General features: G+C 39.4%; 3 protein-coding genes and 1 long non-coding RNA gene across 5 annotated transcripts in view; 2 read left to right on the forward strand and 2 right to left on the reverse strand.

Moving 5' to 3' along the window:
- Positions 1 to 19,923, forward strand: part of LOC120439369 — a 115,622-nt gene that overhangs the window by 35,374 nt on the left and 60,325 nt on the right. The gene's annotated exons all lie outside the window — the stretch shown is intronic.
- On the forward strand, positions 1,152 to 5,284 carry LOC116324324. Of its 2 annotated transcripts, none has more exons than XM_039610297.1 (9): positions 1,152 to 1,241; positions 1,483 to 1,551; positions 2,121 to 2,201; positions 2,298 to 2,419; positions 2,762 to 2,811; positions 2,918 to 3,268; positions 3,353 to 3,439; positions 3,735 to 3,864; positions 3,958 to 5,284. In XM_039610297.1, exons 5-9 carry the CDS (start codon positions 2,769 to 2,771, stop codon positions 3,968 to 3,970), a joined length of 624 nt encoding a protein of 207 aa, XP_039466231.1. In that variant the 5' UTR covers positions 1,152 to 1,241; positions 1,483 to 1,551; positions 2,121 to 2,201; positions 2,298 to 2,419; positions 2,762 to 2,768; the 3' UTR covers positions 3,971 to 5,284. The 2 variants fall into 2 exon arrangements, with proteins under 2 accessions (XP_039466231.1, XP_039466232.1); XM_039610298.1 differs by having other exon boundaries at positions 1,152 to 1,222.
- LOC120439377 lies at positions 6,471 to 11,290 on the reverse strand. Its single transcript, XR_005612606.1, has 3 exons — positions 11,262 to 11,290; positions 7,217 to 7,296; positions 6,471 to 7,075 (listed from the first exon to the last, which is right to left on the reverse strand). It is a non-coding gene; the product is annotated as an uncharacterized LOC120439377 (long non-coding RNA).
- LOC120433751 (polyadenylate-binding protein 2-B-like) lies at positions 17,477 to 18,011 on the reverse strand. Its single transcript, XM_039600580.1, has one exon. The coding sequence runs from the start codon at positions 17,939 to 17,941 to the stop codon at positions 17,477 to 17,479; it is 465 nt and encodes a 154-aa protein (XP_039456514.1). The 5' UTR covers positions 17,942 to 18,011.

Here is a 19,923-nt window from a genome sequence, read left to right on the forward strand (position 1 = left end):
CACACAGCGGAGCCTCGACGATAAATGTATAACAGCGAGCGCTCAATACTTCTAACAAAGATAAACAAAAGAAAAAGACATAGAGAGGAGGAAAAATGTCTTTTAACAAAATTAGATTTTATTTATTTCAACGTGATGTCATTAAATATAAAGCAGTACAGCAGATAATACAACAGAAAAAGTCATGAGACCACAATACATAGTCAAAATGCTGGGTTTGCCTACGTAGGTACTCAGTTAATCGTAGTCTAACAACAACACCCGTTTCTAAACTTAACTCTGTATTATTAATGTTTACTTTGATGAAACACTGCAGTTTATGGTCACAGTGTTCAGGTTAAAGTACAATGTGATTGTGTGTTTGTTGAAATGATTCAGAATATGTTTTTTTCAACTGTATTAACATCAACTTCATATCCTCATGCTGATTTCTGGAAATTCAGAGCTAACATTTTACATTTAGACACCAATTCTGCCTGATGTTTTTTTTTTTTTTTTTTAAATGTTGATTCTGATGTTTCCAGGCTTCTGGTTTTAAGAGTTAACATAAATAAAGAAGCCATTTTTAAAGTGAGTTGAGTTCATTTCAGGAAATGTTTGAGCAGTGTGTGGTTCTTCTTTAACAACTCAGTGTTGCAGTCACATGTTAACAAGTGAAAGAAAATAAAAATTTGTTTACACATTTACTTCTTTTGTCACTTTAACCCCCCAATGTCCTTACTCTTGTTTTCACAGACAGTTGGAGTTATAAATAATATAAATATAAATCTCTATGTGAAAATAATTTTATCAGAAAGTTTCTAAACAGTTTTTGAATCCAAAAAACACTTTATTAGCCTGTGATATCCAAATAAACCTCCTAAAACTAAATAACTAAACTAAAGTGAGACTCTGACACTCAAATAAAGTGTGCAACAGCTTGTCAGCTGATCTCCAGTTTTACTGCTGTGTTCACTGATACAGCGGAGTCATTGTGCTTTAAGTCAAAATGAAAGCGAAACTAGATAACGGACCACAAAAATCACAACAGCAATAAAAAAAAAATAAGAAAACACCCCAACAGATGAATGCTGACTGGCCAGTATATCATGATGTCACTGATAGGAGGAGGAGTCTTGAGCAAATGTTAAGTTGTCTTATTATACAACTGAAGCCTAAACGCAGTATCGACGTGTTAAAGCGAATAAAAAGCTACCAACGGGAAGAAGAAGAGACAACAGGAGTATGAACTTGATCTTTTAGTATGTTTTGCTGTGTTTCTGTCTCATTCTTCCCTGTTTTGTACTGCTGTTGATATTTATTTATTATTATTACGTTTTTATCTTTTTCTTAAAATGTCTTTGTAAAGTAGCAGGACTAAAATGTTACATGAACACGTTTAATCACAGTCTGTAAAAGAGGATGTGACTGGGATTAACAGTTTGAACACTTAATGTTATTCTGCTTCATCCGAAACATTCAGACTGTTGTTTGTTCTTCCAGCTGATCATCAGTTGATAGAATTGATGTGATAGAAAGTGGACAGATCGCCGATCGCTCTCCTACAAACAAGTAAGTAGACATTAAAACATCCCGTGTGAACGTGTGTGCTCCTGTTGTTTACTTCTGTTGCACTCACTGTTTAAATAAGAGACCAGCTCGGTGGGCTAATTTTCATCAGATTGGAAACAGGATAAAACAAACAAACAAAACAAAACAAATATCTGAGAGAAAAAGGACCGAGAAAGACGAACAGCTTTTAGTTTGTTCATGTGATACAAAACAAGAAAACCCAAAGGGGAATTTATGAAAGTGCGCAACATGAAGTAAACAGCGGCACAGCGCTGTTTACAGTGTCAATAAGAGTTTATAATAATAAATTAATAGCAAATAATATTATTATTATTATTATTATTATTGTTGTTGTTGTTGTTGTTGTTGTCAAAAACATGAGGCTTGTGGATTTTTCTATCATAAACAACAGAAAACTGAATGTTTTGAAACAAATAGCTTGTAAACATGCCTGTATAGAAAACTATATTAACCACTTAACAAATTATTAAAAAAAATCAAGAAAATAAATCAAAATAAATCTGAATCTGTCTAAAAAGTCTATTAAATATATTTTTGTGAAATTTCAGGAAGGAGATTTAAACCGACAGTGAGTACATGACCTTGATGTCCCTTTGAGGCCTTCTGAATTCACTTCATTTAATTTTCTGGTGAGCACCGATCTTTGTTGCCTAATGTTCAGCTGTGAGGTCTGATGAAATGTAAATCCATAACACTGATTTTTTTTTTCTTTTTAAATTGCACAGGTCAGTGAGTGTAATGCACCCAGTAAAGTCAACAGGAAAACTTTACATGTTCTTCCACAGTCGTAGAGAGGAGCTCATGGTTCGTAGAGACAGCTGCCACAGACGGAGAAACACAAGAACAGGTAGAAAACTCAGCCTAAAAACATCTAAACATGTTATTGGAGTAATACTGAAAAACACACTTCACTCTTATGTCAACAGACCATTTTAAATCTTGTTGCTGAAAGTGTGCAGAGAATAATGATCATGGTTTGGATCATAGATGTACATTAATTCATGTGCTGGTTAGCTGCACAGAAACTGTGTCTGTATATACTCTGTGTGGGGAAATCACTCAGTGGTTTTTAAGCTGATGAAAGACTTTGTATGAGAAAAAATGTGAAATATTTCAACACTTCTGTTTTTATCTCCTTGTTTAAAAAAGTTATTTATTAAAACGTTCTTCCTCTGATTCATTCTCACAGAGAGAAGATGATCAGGATCCTTCTGTTTCTCAGCCTGGCGTCCTCTGTCTGTGAGTGTTCACATTTAAACACAGTTATCTTTTGATAAATTCAAATAAATAAACAAATAAAAATGATAAATGAACACACAATAATGAGGTGGTGTCTTCTCAACAGGGACGTTTGTTTTGAAAAGGACTCCGACTGTCTTTGAGGCCAAAGAGGACGACAACATCACCATCAGCCTGGACAGTCAGCTCCAAGCTGACGTGTCTCTGGCTGACATGATGTGTGTTTTCCACTCAGACGTCACTAAGATTTTGTTTAAAATGATCAGAGGAGTGGAGGACTCTGAATCTCAGGATGAGCAGTTTGCAGGACGAGTTCAGACTGACAGAGACGCTCTGAGAGGAGGACGAATCAGACTTCATCTGTCCAGAGTCACAGCTGAAGACTCTGGAAGCTACAGGTGTGACGTGGCTGCTGACTACGACAACAGCCTGAAGAAATGGAGGCTCGATACAAATGGTACGTTGACTCCTTTATCTCTTTACTACTGGAGTATAGCTACAATGCAGATGAACAAACACTAATTCAGATTTTCATTCTCAGAAAACTTTGTTTTGAGTGTGGGTCCAACCTCTGATGGAGACAGCAGTGACGTGTCACTTAAACCTCCAATGTTTGGACCACCAAAAGGTAAATCAGATTAAAGGACCTGCATTCAGAGAGTGTTTCAATAAATTTTATTTTTATTTGTCTAAAAAGTTCAGTGTCAAAAATTTATAGCAAATTGTGGAATTATTTAAGTTAAAAGTGTTTAAACTTCATTACGGTTGTGATATCCTCCACGCTGATTTGCACTGACAGGAAAAGGTATAGAAAAATGTATGGAAATGCAATAAAGATAAAAAATTTTCACAGCAAAATTTATTTATTTATTTTGCTGTGTTACTGTAATTACTGTTTTCAAAAACAATCCTTTGTTTTCTAGATCCACAACTGGCAGGAAGAAGGACAAGTCAGGAGGAAACAGCTCTGTTTGTTCTGGCCGTATTTTTAATTATTGCAAATGCAGGAACCATCATACTTTCAATAAAATTTCTTCATGATGGTTTAAAACGGTACGTTTGCAAACTTTTATTGCATCTAAATGTTTAACTGTTTGTCTGCATTTGATTTTGTCTGACTGTGGTGTTGTGTGTTGTATATTACAGATCAACAACATGATGAAACGCTGCCACTGTGTCCCTGATCAAATGAGTCAAACCAACAGCGACTTTCTTACCTGCTCCAGTTATGCTACAGTTAAAAACAAACAAACAGCAGCAAAAAAAAGCTCACTATAAGAAAATTTACCTGTTAGTGCCAAAAAAAAATTACACTTGAAAGATGAAAAATGACAAAAAAAGAAAATCAGAGATGTTAAAATGCTGATTCTTTGCTTTTGAAAATCTTTTTCAGTATTTGTTTATTTTTGTAAAATGAGCTTTTGAACTAAGAGTTGATAGAAATTAGATTTCAGAAGCAAATAATTATTGATGTAGTGAGTTATGGTGTAATTTCCCCATATATATTGCATATGCAGTATGATGTATTTTTTTCACTTAAAAATACTCAAATGAAGATCATTGTATATCATGGGGGCAACAGCTGTGGGTCTTTAAGGAAGAAAGAACAGAATAGCCTGTTCACTAATATTCTGTACCATCTCTTCAAAGTCCTTCTTTTCTGTGTCTATTACCACATTGTGTTCATGTGCACAGAGAAATAATTTACTTGTTATCAAAAGGGACTTTGACATATGATTTCATCAGTTAAATTGCACAAGGCATATTGTAGAGGACACAGCAGTCATGAGCGGCACTAATGCTAACTTTATTTGAAACAACTTGTTTGTAGATATTTTGATTTTGTTCTTGAAATAATATTTTTGACTTTTACAAATATTGTCTTATTCTCAAAATGCAAAACATAAAAAAAGTTGTCAGTCAAGTCCCCACAGTGCTGCTTGGTAGACTGCTGCAACAGCTGCGGGCGGTGAAATGGCTGTAAAGTGAAATGTCTTTCACTTCTTGTTTTTCTGGTTTTTCTTTACACACTTTGCAGTCGAGACACTTTGCCAGCTGATTGCAAACTGGTGAACTCAACCCAGAGGAAGCAATGGAGTTTGATGTGATTCTTGGACATGTTACTATACTCATACTTCCTGGACCACAGTGTGACCGATCTTTTGAGTGGACAGACACATTAATGTGAAAGGCAAGAAGAAAGGTGTTTAAAAGGTGTTTCAATCTGCACATGTTTGGTCATGAATTGGGCATTGATCTGCTCACTTCAGAATACATCCATATTACTTGTTGAGGGAATTCTCCTTTGGTTTGATTCCTTGTTGTATTCATTGAACTTTGTATTTTCATTTCCTTTTTTTTTCTCTTGTCTATGTATTTTAAGTGATGCTTTTATGGGTATGTTTAATAATTTGGCATTTATAACACAGTAATTTCCCTGCTTTTGGGTTAAATAAAGCATATTTTATTTCACCTTATTTTTTATTCAGTGAATAAGCAGCATTAACTCTTAATAGTGATTACAGTTTAAAAACAAAATGCAGTCAAATGGAAGCATGAGTGTCTGCTTTTGAAAACCTTTCCAGAGTGGGACTTCACTGTATAGCACTGCATAAGGTTGTGCACCAAAAACAAACAGTATGGGTCTTAAAGGGAGCATGAAAGCTACACATATGAAGGCTAACTTACACCATTGAGCCCTCTTTTCAAAAACTGACACAGATATAACTCTGTCTGTGAAGCTAGATTTAATAAGTGCTTGAAGTTCAAGTTTTAAAAACACGTTTAGCGCCATCTTGTGCCAGTACAGAACGAGACATCACCAGTTTGGCTAGTTGCAGTTAATAGACTTATATTAGTTTACTGTATATTAGCTAACTAGTAATAGGACCAATAATTCAGGGGAAAATAAGGATGCAAAAACTAAAAATCAGTCTAAGTTTTATGTTTATGTTATGAGTTTTATGTTAAGAATGAAAGAATATAGTGTCTATTCAATGTCTGTCTCGGCAGTAAGCGGTTCCTTATTGTTTAGCGCTAGCGGATTTGTAAAACACTTTGTAAATGAGGACTGTGAGGAGGAGAGCCTGTTAGAGTCACCAGACTAACAAGCTGGAATCCGACAGCTTGCAATCAGTGTTATTTTATGCAATATAATATTCCATCTTTTCTCAACACAACCAAACAGTTAACATCATAACATAAGCGTAACATGTGCGTCACATCACAAACGTAACTATGTTTCATAGCCCCTTGTATTCCAGCAGGTGTCACTGTTTCACTTCAAAACATTTCCAAACCTCATTCTCTTTTTGGCACATCGACAGGATCTGTTCATGTGTTCCAGACAGTCTGACCCTATAATAGCATAATATGGACACAGGTACTCTGAAATTCCATTTTTAATTATATTTTTTTAAGGAAAAATATTAGTTTAGTTTAGTGAGTAAATGATAAACTACAAAAAATTTAGAGTTGTAATCCAAAGTTTTGATAAGGTAATTATGGAAATAAATATATTAGACCTGGAAAACATCACTTCACAGAGATTATTCAGTGTTTGTCTAGTTTCTGCCACAACTGTGTCACACCGTTCAGACTGAGAGTTAAAAAGGGGGTCAGTGCTGGTAACATAATAAACATTTTGGTAAACCATTAATAGAATAGAATAAACTTTTATTATCCCATGAATATACATTTACATCTGTTTGTGAAACCAATCTTTAGGCCTGAACACACCTTCCTGCACACACCTTCATTAGTAGAAGGACTTATGTGTTAACATCTTACAGACTTCACCTTTAAAACACCAAAAAGAGCAGAAACATGAACTCTAAAAATATCATATGATGTCCTTATAAACTAGGAATGTAAATAACGTAAAGACAGTAATATTTTTGATGTTTCTGGAAACAACATCAGATGCAGAAATAAGAGAAAAATTAATAGAAAATATAAATGAACTGCTAAAATGTAACTATGGATTTCTACAAGCTGTTGTCAAATTGATGTTTAGACAACAGCTTAAGATGACTAAGATCAGCTGCTGGTTTCCTTAAATTTCTCTGTCAAATCAATACACAGATTGATGATCATGTGTTATTGATCCTCCTCTCTGCTCCTCATGGAAACTAATGCTGGTGTTGTTATCGTTGACGACGTAAGCGTGCCTGATGTCTCCATAGAGAATATATCATACATGCCAAAAAAGGACCCAGTAGTAACTGGAGTACAATTTTCAGGATGTCTGATGTAGATCTTCCTCCTGCATGAAAATATGAGTACACTGTTGTAATCAGAGGTCTGAGTGAATTTAGAGCCTTGGAAATTTGATTGATAAGCTCACAGCTGATGCATTATCCATACACCTTATATTATTAAATGAATGAGCATGATTATAGCTCACCATCTTCACTGTCGTTTCTTTGGGTAGACACCTGAGAGAACTTTAGGCTGAAGATCAAAATGATCAACATCATCTTCTCCCTGTGAGGTGAAACAGCTTTGTTAGGGGAAGATTCTCAGATAACAACAGGAGAGCTTTGTTTTAGTATCATGATGTAGATTCATAGAACCTCAGCAAATGCAGCCAAATGCACCGATCCCTCAGTTTATTCTGCACATTTCACTGAAACCAGACTGTTGGGTCTAAACTCAGACCCCCCTGTATCCAGGACTTATTCCCGTGAAAGAAAAACAAGGCAACAGCGATCGATCATTTTTACTTGAAAGGGAGGTATCGTCGGTATCTCAGCTCATCACAAATGATCCCTGACGATGGCCTCCTCTCGCTGCCTTTTATTGAAAACCTTCAAACAATAGTTTACAAACACCTCCCCTCGTAACCCCCCTTGGTTACAAAGACAAGGCACTGTATGTATATGTGTGTGTGTGTGTGTGTGTGTGTGTGTGTGTGTGTGTGTGTGTGTGTGTGTGTGTCCACCCTAGGGAAGCTGGTAGCCTGCAGTACTACCACCCTCACTAGTTGGAGACAACGTTTACACACATTTCTACACTCCTCTCTGTGTCCGTGACTTCCTGCTGACCAAAGGGTCATAAAAACATAAAAGCAGGAGGAATGAAAAGCAACGGGCAACATCCTTGATCATAAAGAAGGTAATCTCCCCCACACCCAATGTATGGTTTGCCATAGATAACACAGTGAAACCATACAAAGGGCAGGAAGTTTTACCAAACATCAAACAGACCTTTACAAGGATGTTGCCTGTGATAAAAACACTACAGCCCCCCACTCAGAACCTCGAGAATCTGGGGAGGGGAGAACAGAATGAATTCCTTTCAACACACAGTTAAACAATGTACAAATGGTAAACATAAAAATGACAAACATTTAACAATTCACTCTAACACAGACAGAGAACTGTGGCGTGCCCATGTGCACATGCATGCTTGATTTGTTGCTTATTTTGAAGATGTGACCGCAGACACAGTGGAAATCTTACAAGTCATGTTTGATTGCATTTAAAAGCAGATATTAAGTCTCCCAGCTTCACATCTTCATCAGACACTGCATACAGTACTCTTCTTCATGTGTCCTCTCCAGTGTTGGGACTAACGCGTTATTAAGTAACGCGTTACAGTAACTACGTTATTATTGTGGTAACGAGCACGGTAACTAGTTATTATGCCAAAACCAGGAACGCGTTACTCGTTACTGGGATTTAGATAGGCTCGTTACTCGTTACTTCGTGTGGTGGATATCGCGGAGCTTCCACAGATTCAATAACATTAGCAAGTGGTGGAGGCCAGCAGGTGGATGAAGGAAAGGGAGGCAAGAGGAGAGACCCAAGCGGCCGCCGGTCCGCGTGTCAGGTGAACTGAACTTCAGGTAAGAAGTTATGACCTGCAGTCTATCGGAGTCAGATATAAACCAAGTTTAGGTGGAGTTTATTTTCGGTATGCTGACATTTTCGTACTGCGTGCTAGCTAGCATGACGGAGTTTCTATACAGCTGGGTGGGTGCTATGTTACTGATGTTGAACTTTATTTTGTTCATACGGTTAATTATTAGAGTTTCCAACCGTCCCGTAAAAACAGAATCGTCTGGTATTCAGAGAAAATATTACGCGTTTCGTACTGAGGTGAAAAGGAACACAGTTTGTCCCGGACTTCAGCTACAATGAAAAAGACACAAAGCTGAAGCTGCACAGCTGCCTCTTCTTCTCTCATTCTCTCCTCTCCCGTTTCTACTTCAATCACGAAACTGATCAATGATCAGCTGATCGGCTTTTCTCTCTTGTTTGTTTATCGCCCACTTTGCGCCAGAAAGAGGAAACCAGGGATGTCGCGTTAAACAACAGCAGCAAGTTTAAGCTTGATCAGCTGTTGTTAGAATTTATTTAATATTAATTTCTAGTATCAGCTGATGTTTGCTGGAGCCACAGCTGTAAAGCTGCTGGTCATGATATCGGTTTGGTTATCTGGTGAGAGGGAAACATGCAGATGAAACCAGGAGATGTCCTTACTGAATCATCAGAGCTGAACAGGTGATGGAGAAACAGGTTTACCTTTTAGGTGACATGGATGAGTTGAAGGGAAGTTATGAACTGTTTCTGAGAGACAAATAACACCAGGATCCTTTTCTATGTAGCTGACAGCTGGTAACTGTGCAGGGGCGAGTCTAGCAAAGTGTTGCCAGGGGGGCAGGTAGGGCATTAACAGGGAAAGGGGGGCACAAGGAAATATTTTTCTTTATTATTCTCATTTAAAATGTCTCGCTTTAAAAAAAAATAATTATCTGAGTCTTACAACAAACAATTGATAGATTGATACATATATACCATCAGAACAGTGTACATCACTGTCACAACAGTGTTTATTTTCATTCAAAGGCTTTATGATTTTTCCTATAATGGTGGGCCGGTCTCTAGTCAAAATGCCCGGGACGATTTTTTTGTCCCAGTCCAGCTCTGTATGCAGCTCATCTGCAGTCTGGTGTTACCTACATCTTCCTATTCAGAAGGCAGAATTTCCAAGTTCTGAGTACTGTGAGATTATTCGGTTATCATATGTTACCTTATATATGTAATCAAAGTAGTTGAATTATGATACTGCTGTAGATCATATTATACCCTTAATATAGAGTGTGTGATCAGTATGTAGTTTTAGTTTGCATTATACTTCTGACTTAAAAGAGTGTGAAAACCATTAGATCTTTTGGATTGACCTGTACTACTCGACACTGTTGAACGTGTTACATGGTTTCTTGACATTGCATACTGCTGAATCATGAAGAGAATGTTGGGTGCAGAAGGCCTTGTTGTTCTGATAGCAGAAGAGACAGACCACATTCCATACCCCCACCTTTACAGAGAGCAGAAAGACAGGGAGCCGAGGTCATAACTTAGGCCCCGTGTGAGAGAAAGAATGTGAATGTTTAGGCTTTTACGACTAGGTGGGGGCCACTAGAGGCTATAAGAAGCTGAGTAACCCGTCACCATTTTGAGACTTGCTGTGACCCTCTGCAGGCAGGTCTCCCCATCATGATGGTTCTTATGCTCTTAAGTGTTGAATTGTATGGAAATAAAGTATTGTTGATTGAGCATTTATACACCGAGTATTGTCCTTCCTTCAGCCCAAAGATTAAAAGAATTGGGAGATTTTAACAGTACAATCAAAAGCACCACGACTGCAGTTTTTGTGTTGGATGTAAAAAGCAGGCTAGAATCATGGCGGCGGTCAACGACGGTCCAGGCGTGGGATTTCTCTCATGGAAATGTGCACATTATTTTTTCCTTTCTGTTGGTAGGTGGCACAGTGCACTTGTGGCATGTAAGCAAGATAGAAGACTGGCAATCTTGCTGGGTATCCAGTTACAGAAGCAACACATTAACAAGAGAATTCTGAGTAAAACCAAAGTTACTTTCCCTAGTAACTAGTTACTTTGAAAGTAACGAGTAACTTGAAGTAACTGAGTTACTTTTTTAGAGAAGTAACTAGTAATGTAACTAAGTTACTAATTTAAAGTAACTTACCCAACACTGGTCCTCTCTCTTTGCATATGCAAAGCCCCACACAGAGGCTTTGCATATGCATCTCCTGCCTTCGACGCTTCAGGTTAAGTTTAGTAAAGTTCTGCTCTCTTTAATTACATTTCTTATTTAGCCACAGAAATATGTGAAGTTCGTTTATAAACCTTACAATTTTGAGCCATCCTTCGGTAAAATATTTTTTTAGTGTGTGTTTATGCAAGTATTTTATTAAGTAAAAAAAAATCCTGCCTCCTATTGATGAGGATTGTATGCTGTGAGAAATTAGGAGCTGTGAGAAATCAGTAAATGACATTTAGGAGAACAGCTTCCAGGGTTAGATCATTTGATAAAAGACCGAATATTAACTACTGGATTTTCTGATTTGTTACAGAGGTGATAATGATGATGTCCAAATATTCACATTTTATTAACACATTTTAAAAAGAATGTTTTACTTACTTGTTTGTTACAAACTTGCAATGACCCATCCCACACTGTGCCATTTTCCTTATTTTCTTATGCTGAGAGTTGGTACATTGAAGATAATATTTAGCTTTTTCTCCTTCTCCTCCTTTGCGTGGTAAAGAGTCAACAATATTAGAACGAAACCTCAACAATCAGATGACTCCAGTATGCACAGGGACTTTGTGATGGTGAGACGAAAAACCTCCCTTTTAAGAGGAAGACACCAGAACCAGTTTGGGGAAGTGCCAACCACAGTGAGGGAAAATAGAAGACCATAAAAAAATCAGCAAGGAATACGTTATAGCTTTTTTTTTTAATGAAATAAAATATTTTCACTTGATTTGTACTCTTTGTTGCTAAATATTCTGCCCTTAAATGCCTGTTCTATTTTATGTTATAATATTTGCCGATACCTCAGTAAATACCCCCCCAATCCCCCAAAAGAAAGAAAAAACAAAAACAAAAACAAAAAAAGACCTAAAAACAAACAAACAAACAAAAAAACCTATATAGCAATTCTCTCAAGTGGAAATGAGCATATCTGTTTTTTCCCATGTTCTCCTCTCCACCTCTGAGCTGGTGCTGCCTGGCTCCTTTTTCTTCTCCTCTTCCACAGACACTGCTGAATTTGTCCTGCTGTGGAGGTGGAAAGTCTCTGAAATCACAATGACAGTCAGTTAAGAAAAAAACAGAGGAAAAGAAGAAACCTTATCAAAGGTTAGCTGAATTGTCGGGTTAAAGCCCAAGTAAAACTTATGATCACATGTATGTATTTTGTAACTTTTAATACCAAGGGAACAAACAATAAAAGAAAGGGGAAGTGACAGATCAGGCTGTGGTGGGGTGTGTTCTGTAGCTCCGCTGCAGGGAGGGGTGGACCAGATATACATCATATTTTAAAACCAGTCAGCTTTTGGTCTTTCTGCTTTTTTTAAATACACACTACATGGCATAGGCTGAAACTAGTTAAAACTCTGAGGAGCAACTCAAAATTTCCTTCTTCACAATATCCTTTTTGTGCTAAATAGAAACAAAGATAATCAACACCCTGAGTCTGTGGAGTGAACGAACTTAAAGAAATAGTCTACTGGTACAGATTTCCATAAACAAAGGTGACATGCAGAGCTGTAGTGACGACAGAGGCATGAAGTATAGAGAATGTTAGAAAGAGCTTCAGTGTCTTTGTGGATCTAGAGAAACTGAGATGATTTTAAATATCTGGGTTCAACCTTCCAAAAGAGGTGAAGAAGAGTAGAGTGTTAGGTAAGATTTGTGACAGAAGGATTGCAGCAAGAGTGAAAGTGAAAGTTTACAGTGAGACATGCTGTGATGTATGGTGCTGGCACTGATGGCTAAAAGATAGCAGCCTGAGGTGAAGAAGGCTGAGCTGAAGATGTGCTCAAAAAAGCACTCACTGTCTCCTTTAAATGACAGTTAGCTGTTGCTGGATAATATGCACCAAAAGAAAAACAGTGTAACTTTGCTTATTTCCCCTTCATAGTAGTAATGTTTTTCTCACCCACTGTCGCAGCATGCTGTCTAAATGAAGTGGGACAGAAAAAATGTTTTTAGTTGTAATCATGGGGATAAATGATTAAACCCACAAATAAAGTCATAAAATGTTCATAAAACCATTGTTTGATGTTAAAACTCAACTCCCCCCTTTTTGACACACTCCCATGTGTCAATCCATCGGAGCTAGAAAATTAAAAGAGAAGGTTAGTGACACCATATCTCAGAACTCAAAATTAGCAACCAACGGGTTAAACCTGCAGTTCCACACTCTCATGTGAAGCTACAGTCTCCTCCTCCGGTCTCTCTTATCCTCCTGCTCCTGCAAGAACAAAACAAAACAAAGCGAAGCATCCACCCTTCTCTTGCCAGCTAGGTGAATTGTTTGTTGGCATTTACTAATCCTAAAGTCCGTGCAGTCTTTGTCTCAGTATCAAGTCAGTCCATCACAGTCCAGTCACATGCATCCATTCACACACCTTCATACCAGATGTTGCTGATAATGGAGTCTCACGCGCGACCTATTCGAGCATCCATCACCAGCAAGATGACGTCATCATTTTAAAGGAAAACAATTCTTTGTTTTTTGGACTGGATTGACTCGCTGCAATCCTTTTAGACTCAGGACTTACCACGCAATCAGTGTCCCATATAAGTGAATTTCTCTCAAGCCAATTACAATCATGGAGAAGCACACTTTGCAACTGTTTACAGTAATAATATTTTATAGCGCTTTAAATTTCAATCTTTCAGGCCTGGTTTAAAGAGCTGATTGTTAAATCATGAACTCACAAAATATCACCACCGGTGGATCACACCTCTCAGATTTTCTTATCTCAGTGCACTGTAACAAAAACGAAAACAGACGTAACCAACAAAATACTAATAAAATAACACAAACTAGGGCCCGTTGCAGACATGTCCAAACATAAAATCATCTCTCTCTCAGTTAGAGAAAGAACACAAGCCAAAGCTCACTGATAAAATCAAGCTAGCGCTAAGCAAAACCAAAAAAATCAACCAGAAATTCACAGGAACGTTTTGCTTCCTGCCGGGACAATATTGTGTGGGAATGAGAACCTCAGGTACCGTAGTACCTTTGTTCCTCCTTGTATTAAATTTCAATCACAGAAAATGCAGTACTCCGACCTAAAACTTCATCATTTTCACTCTGTGCCACTGTTCCTCATCAGGGCTGTGTGAAGCACAGCAAAGAATTCAGTCAAGGCCTTGAGCCATAAACAGACATCACGCACAGACATTATTTTCATAACCAAACCGTTTTAGACCTTATTTCTTAACTCTACATAAATGCCCTCTGGGTGACATATAACACATTCTAAGTAATCAATGGTAATCAATGGCTCCTCATAAAAATTATGTATTGGGATGTTGTGCAGCATTTTGCATATCAGCATAAGCAAAGCATTCTTCATTGCATCAGCATGTGTGTGTGCATCACTCTTCATTGCACAAACGTGTGCATGTGTATGTGTATGTGTGTGGATCACTTCTCAGTGAATCAGCATTTCGATGTGTGTGTGTGTGTGTGTTTGTGCTCATCACTTTCCTGTTCTGGTGTCTTGGGTAAACCACAGCCTGAAGCGTCCCCTGGGGTCCTGCCCTCCTCCTTTTCAGTCTGTTTGCGACCATTGCTGCTGCTGCTGCTGCTCAAAGTTCTGTCCATCCTGGTTCTGACCCCAATTGGGGCAGTCCTTTCTCCAATGTCCATGCTCACCGTAGGTGAAACCTGCATCTTCTTCTGTGTTTTTTGTCCATTCTGAGGTGCCTTTTGACCTCAGTTGCTCCTTCGGTCTCGGTCACGCCCTTTTCTCTGCTGCCCGATCATGCATGTTGGTCCATCACTGTCCTGCACAGTGTTAATGCAGAGTTGTTAAGGTCAGCATTCCTTTGCTCGGCCTTACTTTTCATTCGGGCTTGGCGGGCGTCTCGTCACAGCTCTGTCAGCTGAAGCTGTCGGAGAATTTTCCCCCGTGTAGTGAAACGGGCCTTAGATTTTAGTGCTCTCTATGTCTCTGCTGCATGAGATCGCATTCCTGTAGCACTGTTGACATTTTCAGGTTGTTGTTGTGGGTCCAGCTGTTGCAGCATTTGGTCAGGGTCACGTAGAGGGGAGAGCAGGAGTCCAGGTCAGCCTCGGCTTTCAGGGCCGGCAAAGCAGCCTGTAATTAAACATAAAGAGAAAAAAACAAAACAAAACAAAACAAAACAAAAACAAACAGAAGTGTACGAACAGGAAAATGATGTTGTGTTGGCTGTGTTACAAAGAGAGGGGAGAAACACCGGGCCAGGCCCTGTGTCAGCCTTCTCTCCGCCTTTTGGTTTTTTTTTTTGTTTGTTTGTTTTTTTTTCTCACGATATAATCAACTCATAACTCACCAAGTTGACAGGACAACATGCACATGTTCAAATTCTTAAGATCATGTTTAAACTCACAAAAAGAGAATTTTCTTTCCGTCAGTAATCACTTGTGTTGTTCAATCATCAGAAAACATCTCACAATTTGACTCTTAACCACTAAATTTGTTGTTTCCTCACTGGTTGGTCATACCAGTCTCTTTATTTTCTTTTTTCTTTGAAGCTAAATTGTTGTCCTGCAACCTAGAGGGTTTATTTGTTAGTAATGGATAAACTTCATCCTTAAAAAAAACCAAACAGGTGTATGTTAATTTTTGCTGCTTTAACCTTGCTGGAAAATCTTCACATGTTCATGAGTGTAAGCTGTTTTTTTCATTGCATGTGTGTGCATTTGTAGGCAGGTTAATTTTAACTTTTTCTCCAACAAGGCATTACCTTAAAAGGAGCCTTTCTCTCACATTTCTCTGCTTGTGTGTGTTTTTGTTTCACCTTTTGTTGTGATGCTCCGGACGCCTTCCCAACCTCCACAAGTCTGTTGGCCCCAATTTTGTGTTAAAACTTCTCTTAATTTCTCCTCTAATTCTCTCCTCGCTGCTGTCTGTTTCACAGCTGCTGATTCGTGCTGGGTGTGGTTCCCATTACTTATAATTTTGCTTCGGCCGCTGTGCTTGTGGGGGCAGTTGGTCCAGGTCCGTAGCTTCCTGTATTAAGACACTAAGAGATTTATTTAATATCATTGTCATCATTGTTAAACAGATAAGCAGGCAACACGCCCACCTTGACAGCGCAAACTGCACGCCAGTCTCCCAACACATTCTCTCTCTGCTTCTCAATAATTCTCCACACACACACCTCTTCTCTCTCTCTCTCCTTTTTTTATTATTATTTTTTATTACACCACAGAGTAATACACCCAATTATGCCCGTCTATCTCTATGTGGCTCCAAATTCCCTCTTTGTTTAATTTCCCACTCGTCAGGGGACAGGCACACAACAATTTCAACCACTGAAACGAGGAATTCAACCTTTTTATATTTCACCTATGGTAGAACTCAACCTTAGATGTCAAAGCATTCTCTTGTTCTATTCCAGAATAAATGTGAACCCGTGATTACACGGCCGTTCCAGTGTTATTCTGTTATCGTTTGAGGGCCCTCAGCTCTCAGGTGATAAACCTGGACCTCCAGACGCCGCTGGTCCATACGCCGCGTCCAACGTACGGTGGGGGAGCCAACCCCAGGGCAAAATTAATTTCCACAGGTACACTAGGCATCAACCTTTGATCTTAAAGCATTTTCTTCGCACTAATGTCCTCCTATTCACACATCAACCGTCACTGTCACTGTGTTCACGCTTCACACACAAAAACACACCCAGAGCGCGTCTCACACACAGAAACACACCCACACACACAACGCGTTTCACGAGCAGTAAGACACACAGAGAGCGCCTTTCACCAGTGGAAACATGCACAGAAACCTCTGAGCTCAACTGTTAGAACTATTCCGAAGCACAACCGCACCATACACCATGTACCCCTTTCACTGCGCTTATGGCCGCCACCACGGGGCAAAATCGCATCATAAAACAGAAGTGATGCACACGTCCCCGAGGCTCAAAACCGCACCATAAACCAGCGTCTGCTTTACCTTTAATCAGGGTGAAGTAAATATTTTACTTATAATTTTATGACCGCAGCCCTCGAGGCTTAACCGACACCATAAACCACCGTCTAACCTCTATTCAATGTGCTGAAACCAGCTACCACTCATGCTGCACTTACGGCCGCATCACCAGAACACGGCCGCATCATAAACCAAAACCTACGGACGCGTTACGCGTTACTGGCGCTTAACCGACACCGTAAGCCAGTATCTGCTTAACCTTAATTTTATACTAATTTCATGGCCGCATCAACGAGGACTCAACCGACACCATAAACCAACTTCAAAACCTCTATTCAATGTACTGGACTTATGGCCGCATCTCCAAAAAAGATTCTAATGTATTATTGCTACAGAAGCCAGTCTTAGACAAAGTTAAATGTGGAAGGTAAAGTGGGCTGCAACTAGACTCAACGTAGTGTATTATTAGTTTCTTGGTAGAAGCAGTTCAACTGCAACTAGCTCAACGTAGTATATTATTAGTTTCTTGGTAGAAGCAGTTTATCTAACACACTGGAATTCAGCCTCAACTTATGTTGTTAGTATCTCGTGCCAAAAACCAAACACCGACAAATTTAATGTGAAAATACGTGTAACTCAGCGAACAGATTAATTTGGAAATTTATAATACAACAGGCTGTGCTTTGACAGGGATCAGCAGTTGTCCTCAAAACACAGCTCACAAGCTGTAACCACACTAATGGCACTCTGGCCAGAATCCCGATCGGAGAACTCAATGTAAGCAAAGCCCTTAGGATGGCCGGAGAACCTGTCACACAGGATGGTAACTCTGTTGACAGGACCACAGCCATTGAAGTGGATCTCCAACTCATCTGCAGTGGCTCCATAGTCTACATTTCCAACATAGATCGACCTGTTGTCTGCATCTATCCTCTCCTCGGGAGTCATGTTGTAGAAAGGTCCAGACTGAGGGCTGCTGGTCAGGAGCTGCATGTCCACTGCATCACACCTCTCCTCCTCCTTCAGTCTTTCCGACTCTTCTTCCATCTCCAGCTCCTGCACCCTGGCCTTGATGGCCAGCAGCTCCGGGTCCTCCGTGAATTGCTCTCCGATGGACTCGCCCTCGAGGTAGCCGTACTCCAGATGATTTTCCGCCATGCTTACTGCTCAGACATAGCATCTGCAAAGCTGACTGCAGCTTGCCAAAACCGCCACAGAAAAATATCCCTGACAGGGAGGAACCCGGTGGACGGTCCGCAAACAAAAAAAAAAAAAAAAATGCTGCACAAAAGAAAAAAGGTGGCAGCTAAGACAGGAGAGATGGTCGGACACGCCCACACAGACAACTTCAGGAGGCGGCCCTGCTAGGGCCGTAACAGCTTACCTTTTTGTTTAGGCCGGCCCTCTGTTCGCCTCGCCCCACGATCTCACCACAGGCCAAATCTGCCCCTCCTCAGCACGCCAAAGATCCGGGTCACGGCACCAAGTTGTTAAATCTCCCAATTCTTTTAATCTTTGGGCTGAAGGAAGGACAATACTCGGTGTATAAATGCTCAATCAACAATACTTTATTTCCATATAATTCAACACTTAAGAGCATAAGAACCATCATGATGGGGAGACCTGCCTGCAGAGGGTCACAGCAAGTCTCAAAATGGTGACGGGTTACTCAGCTTCTTATAGCCTCTAGTGGCCCCCACCTAGTCGTAAAAGCCTAAACATTCACATTCTTTCTCTCTTACGGCACCTAAGTTATGACCTCGGCTCCTTGTTTTTATGCTCTCGGTAAAGGTGGGGGTATGGAATGTGGTCTGTCTCTTCTGCTATCAGAACAACAAGGCCTTCTGCACCCAACATTCTCTTCATGATTCAGCAGTATGAAATGTCAAGAAACCATGTAACACATTCAACAGTGTCGAGTAATACAGGTCAATCCAATAGACCTAATGATTTTCACACTCTTTTAAGTCAGAAGTATAATGCAAACTAAAACTACATACTGATCACACACTCTATATTAAGGGGTATAATATGATCTACAGCAGTATCATAATTCAACTACTTTGATTACATATATAAGGTAACATATGATAACAGAATAATCTCACAGTCTCCCCGACAGAATTACTTTCCCCTGCGTCGGGAGCAGCGCTGGGCTCTCCAAATCACGTGTAACTGTCCCTGAGACAGTTAAAATAAAGTTGTTTATTTCATATGTTTCTGTGATAGAGAGATGCTTAATAATTACAAGATAAGTTGATAAAAGTGTAAAATTGATTAAAAAACATGTCTAAAATATGTGACAAAATATGGGTTTGTAAAGTGCTGTAAAGTTTGTATGAGGTAGAGTTTGTAATGGTCACATGACCAGAGTTTGGTTGAGAGCGCAACCATGGCATGGTGAAGCTAGCATGGATACAGAGCTACAGATGCATCTACAGTCGCATAGCGTTAATGTCATTCTGCATGTGGTCCAAGAGGCGCACGGTATGGTTTCATGTATAATGTTTGTATAATGTTGCATACGTGTTCTACACTGGTAATGAGAGGACATTTTTGTGATATACATTATTGTGCATTTTTTCTGTTCTGCTTGCACAAGACTGTTTATGGACAATGATATGAGAGACTGATAAGCTCAAACAGTTATGTTGTAAACTTTGTGTTTCTTCAGTTTTCACGGTGTCTGAAGACAATAAGAGTCAGAGAGAGAGAGGAATAAATTTCCGAAGACATCAGTATGATGCGTGGCCATTCTTTGTTGGACCCCTGTAGTTACAGTGAAAACGTACCGCCACTGTGGCTGGAAGTTCGACGTTAGAAGCAATGTATGTTCCAGAATAAGAAAAGAAGAAACGTTCTTGACGGCGCAGTGTGTGGTTCGAGAACACAGCGGAAAAGAGGCTTGCAAACTTAAAAAGAGGAAACACCATGATTGGCGCTTTGGACGGCAACGACCACGACTTCACCAATAGAGGGCGACATTGACCATCATAAACTACAGCTCTGCAACTCTCTGCCGCTGCACACAGCAAAAACTGTATAATCCCTGGCGGCCTTCAAGGAAAAGATAACGGCTCTGCAGTCAGCGTCAGGTTGGGCTGTGATATATGCACAACTGTTAGTAAAGTTTGGAGAGG

This window comes from Oreochromis aureus, linkage group 3, assembly GCF_013358895.1.
Source record: "Oreochromis aureus strain Israel breed Guangdong linkage group 3, ZZ_aureus, whole genome shotgun sequence".
NCBI lineage: Eukaryota > Metazoa > Chordata > Actinopteri > Cichliformes > Cichlidae > Oreochromis > Oreochromis aureus.

Coding starts and splice junctions, on each gene's coding strand:
- LOC116324324 (XM_039610297.1), top strand. CDS start 2,769: ATGATCAGGATCCTTCTGTTTCTCAGCCTGGCGTCCTCTGTCT. Junction 2,812..2,917: donor CAGCCTGGCGTCCTCTGTCT/GTGAGTGTTCAC, acceptor TCTTCTCAACAG/GGACGTTTGTTTTGAAAAGG. Junction 3,269..3,352: donor ATGGAGGCTCGATACAAATG/GTACGTTGACTC, acceptor TTTCATTCTCAG/AAAACTTTGTTTTGAGTGTG.
- LOC120433751 (XM_039600580.1), bottom strand. CDS start 17,941: ATGGCGGAAAATCATCTGGAGTACGGCTACCTCGAGGGCGAGTCCATC.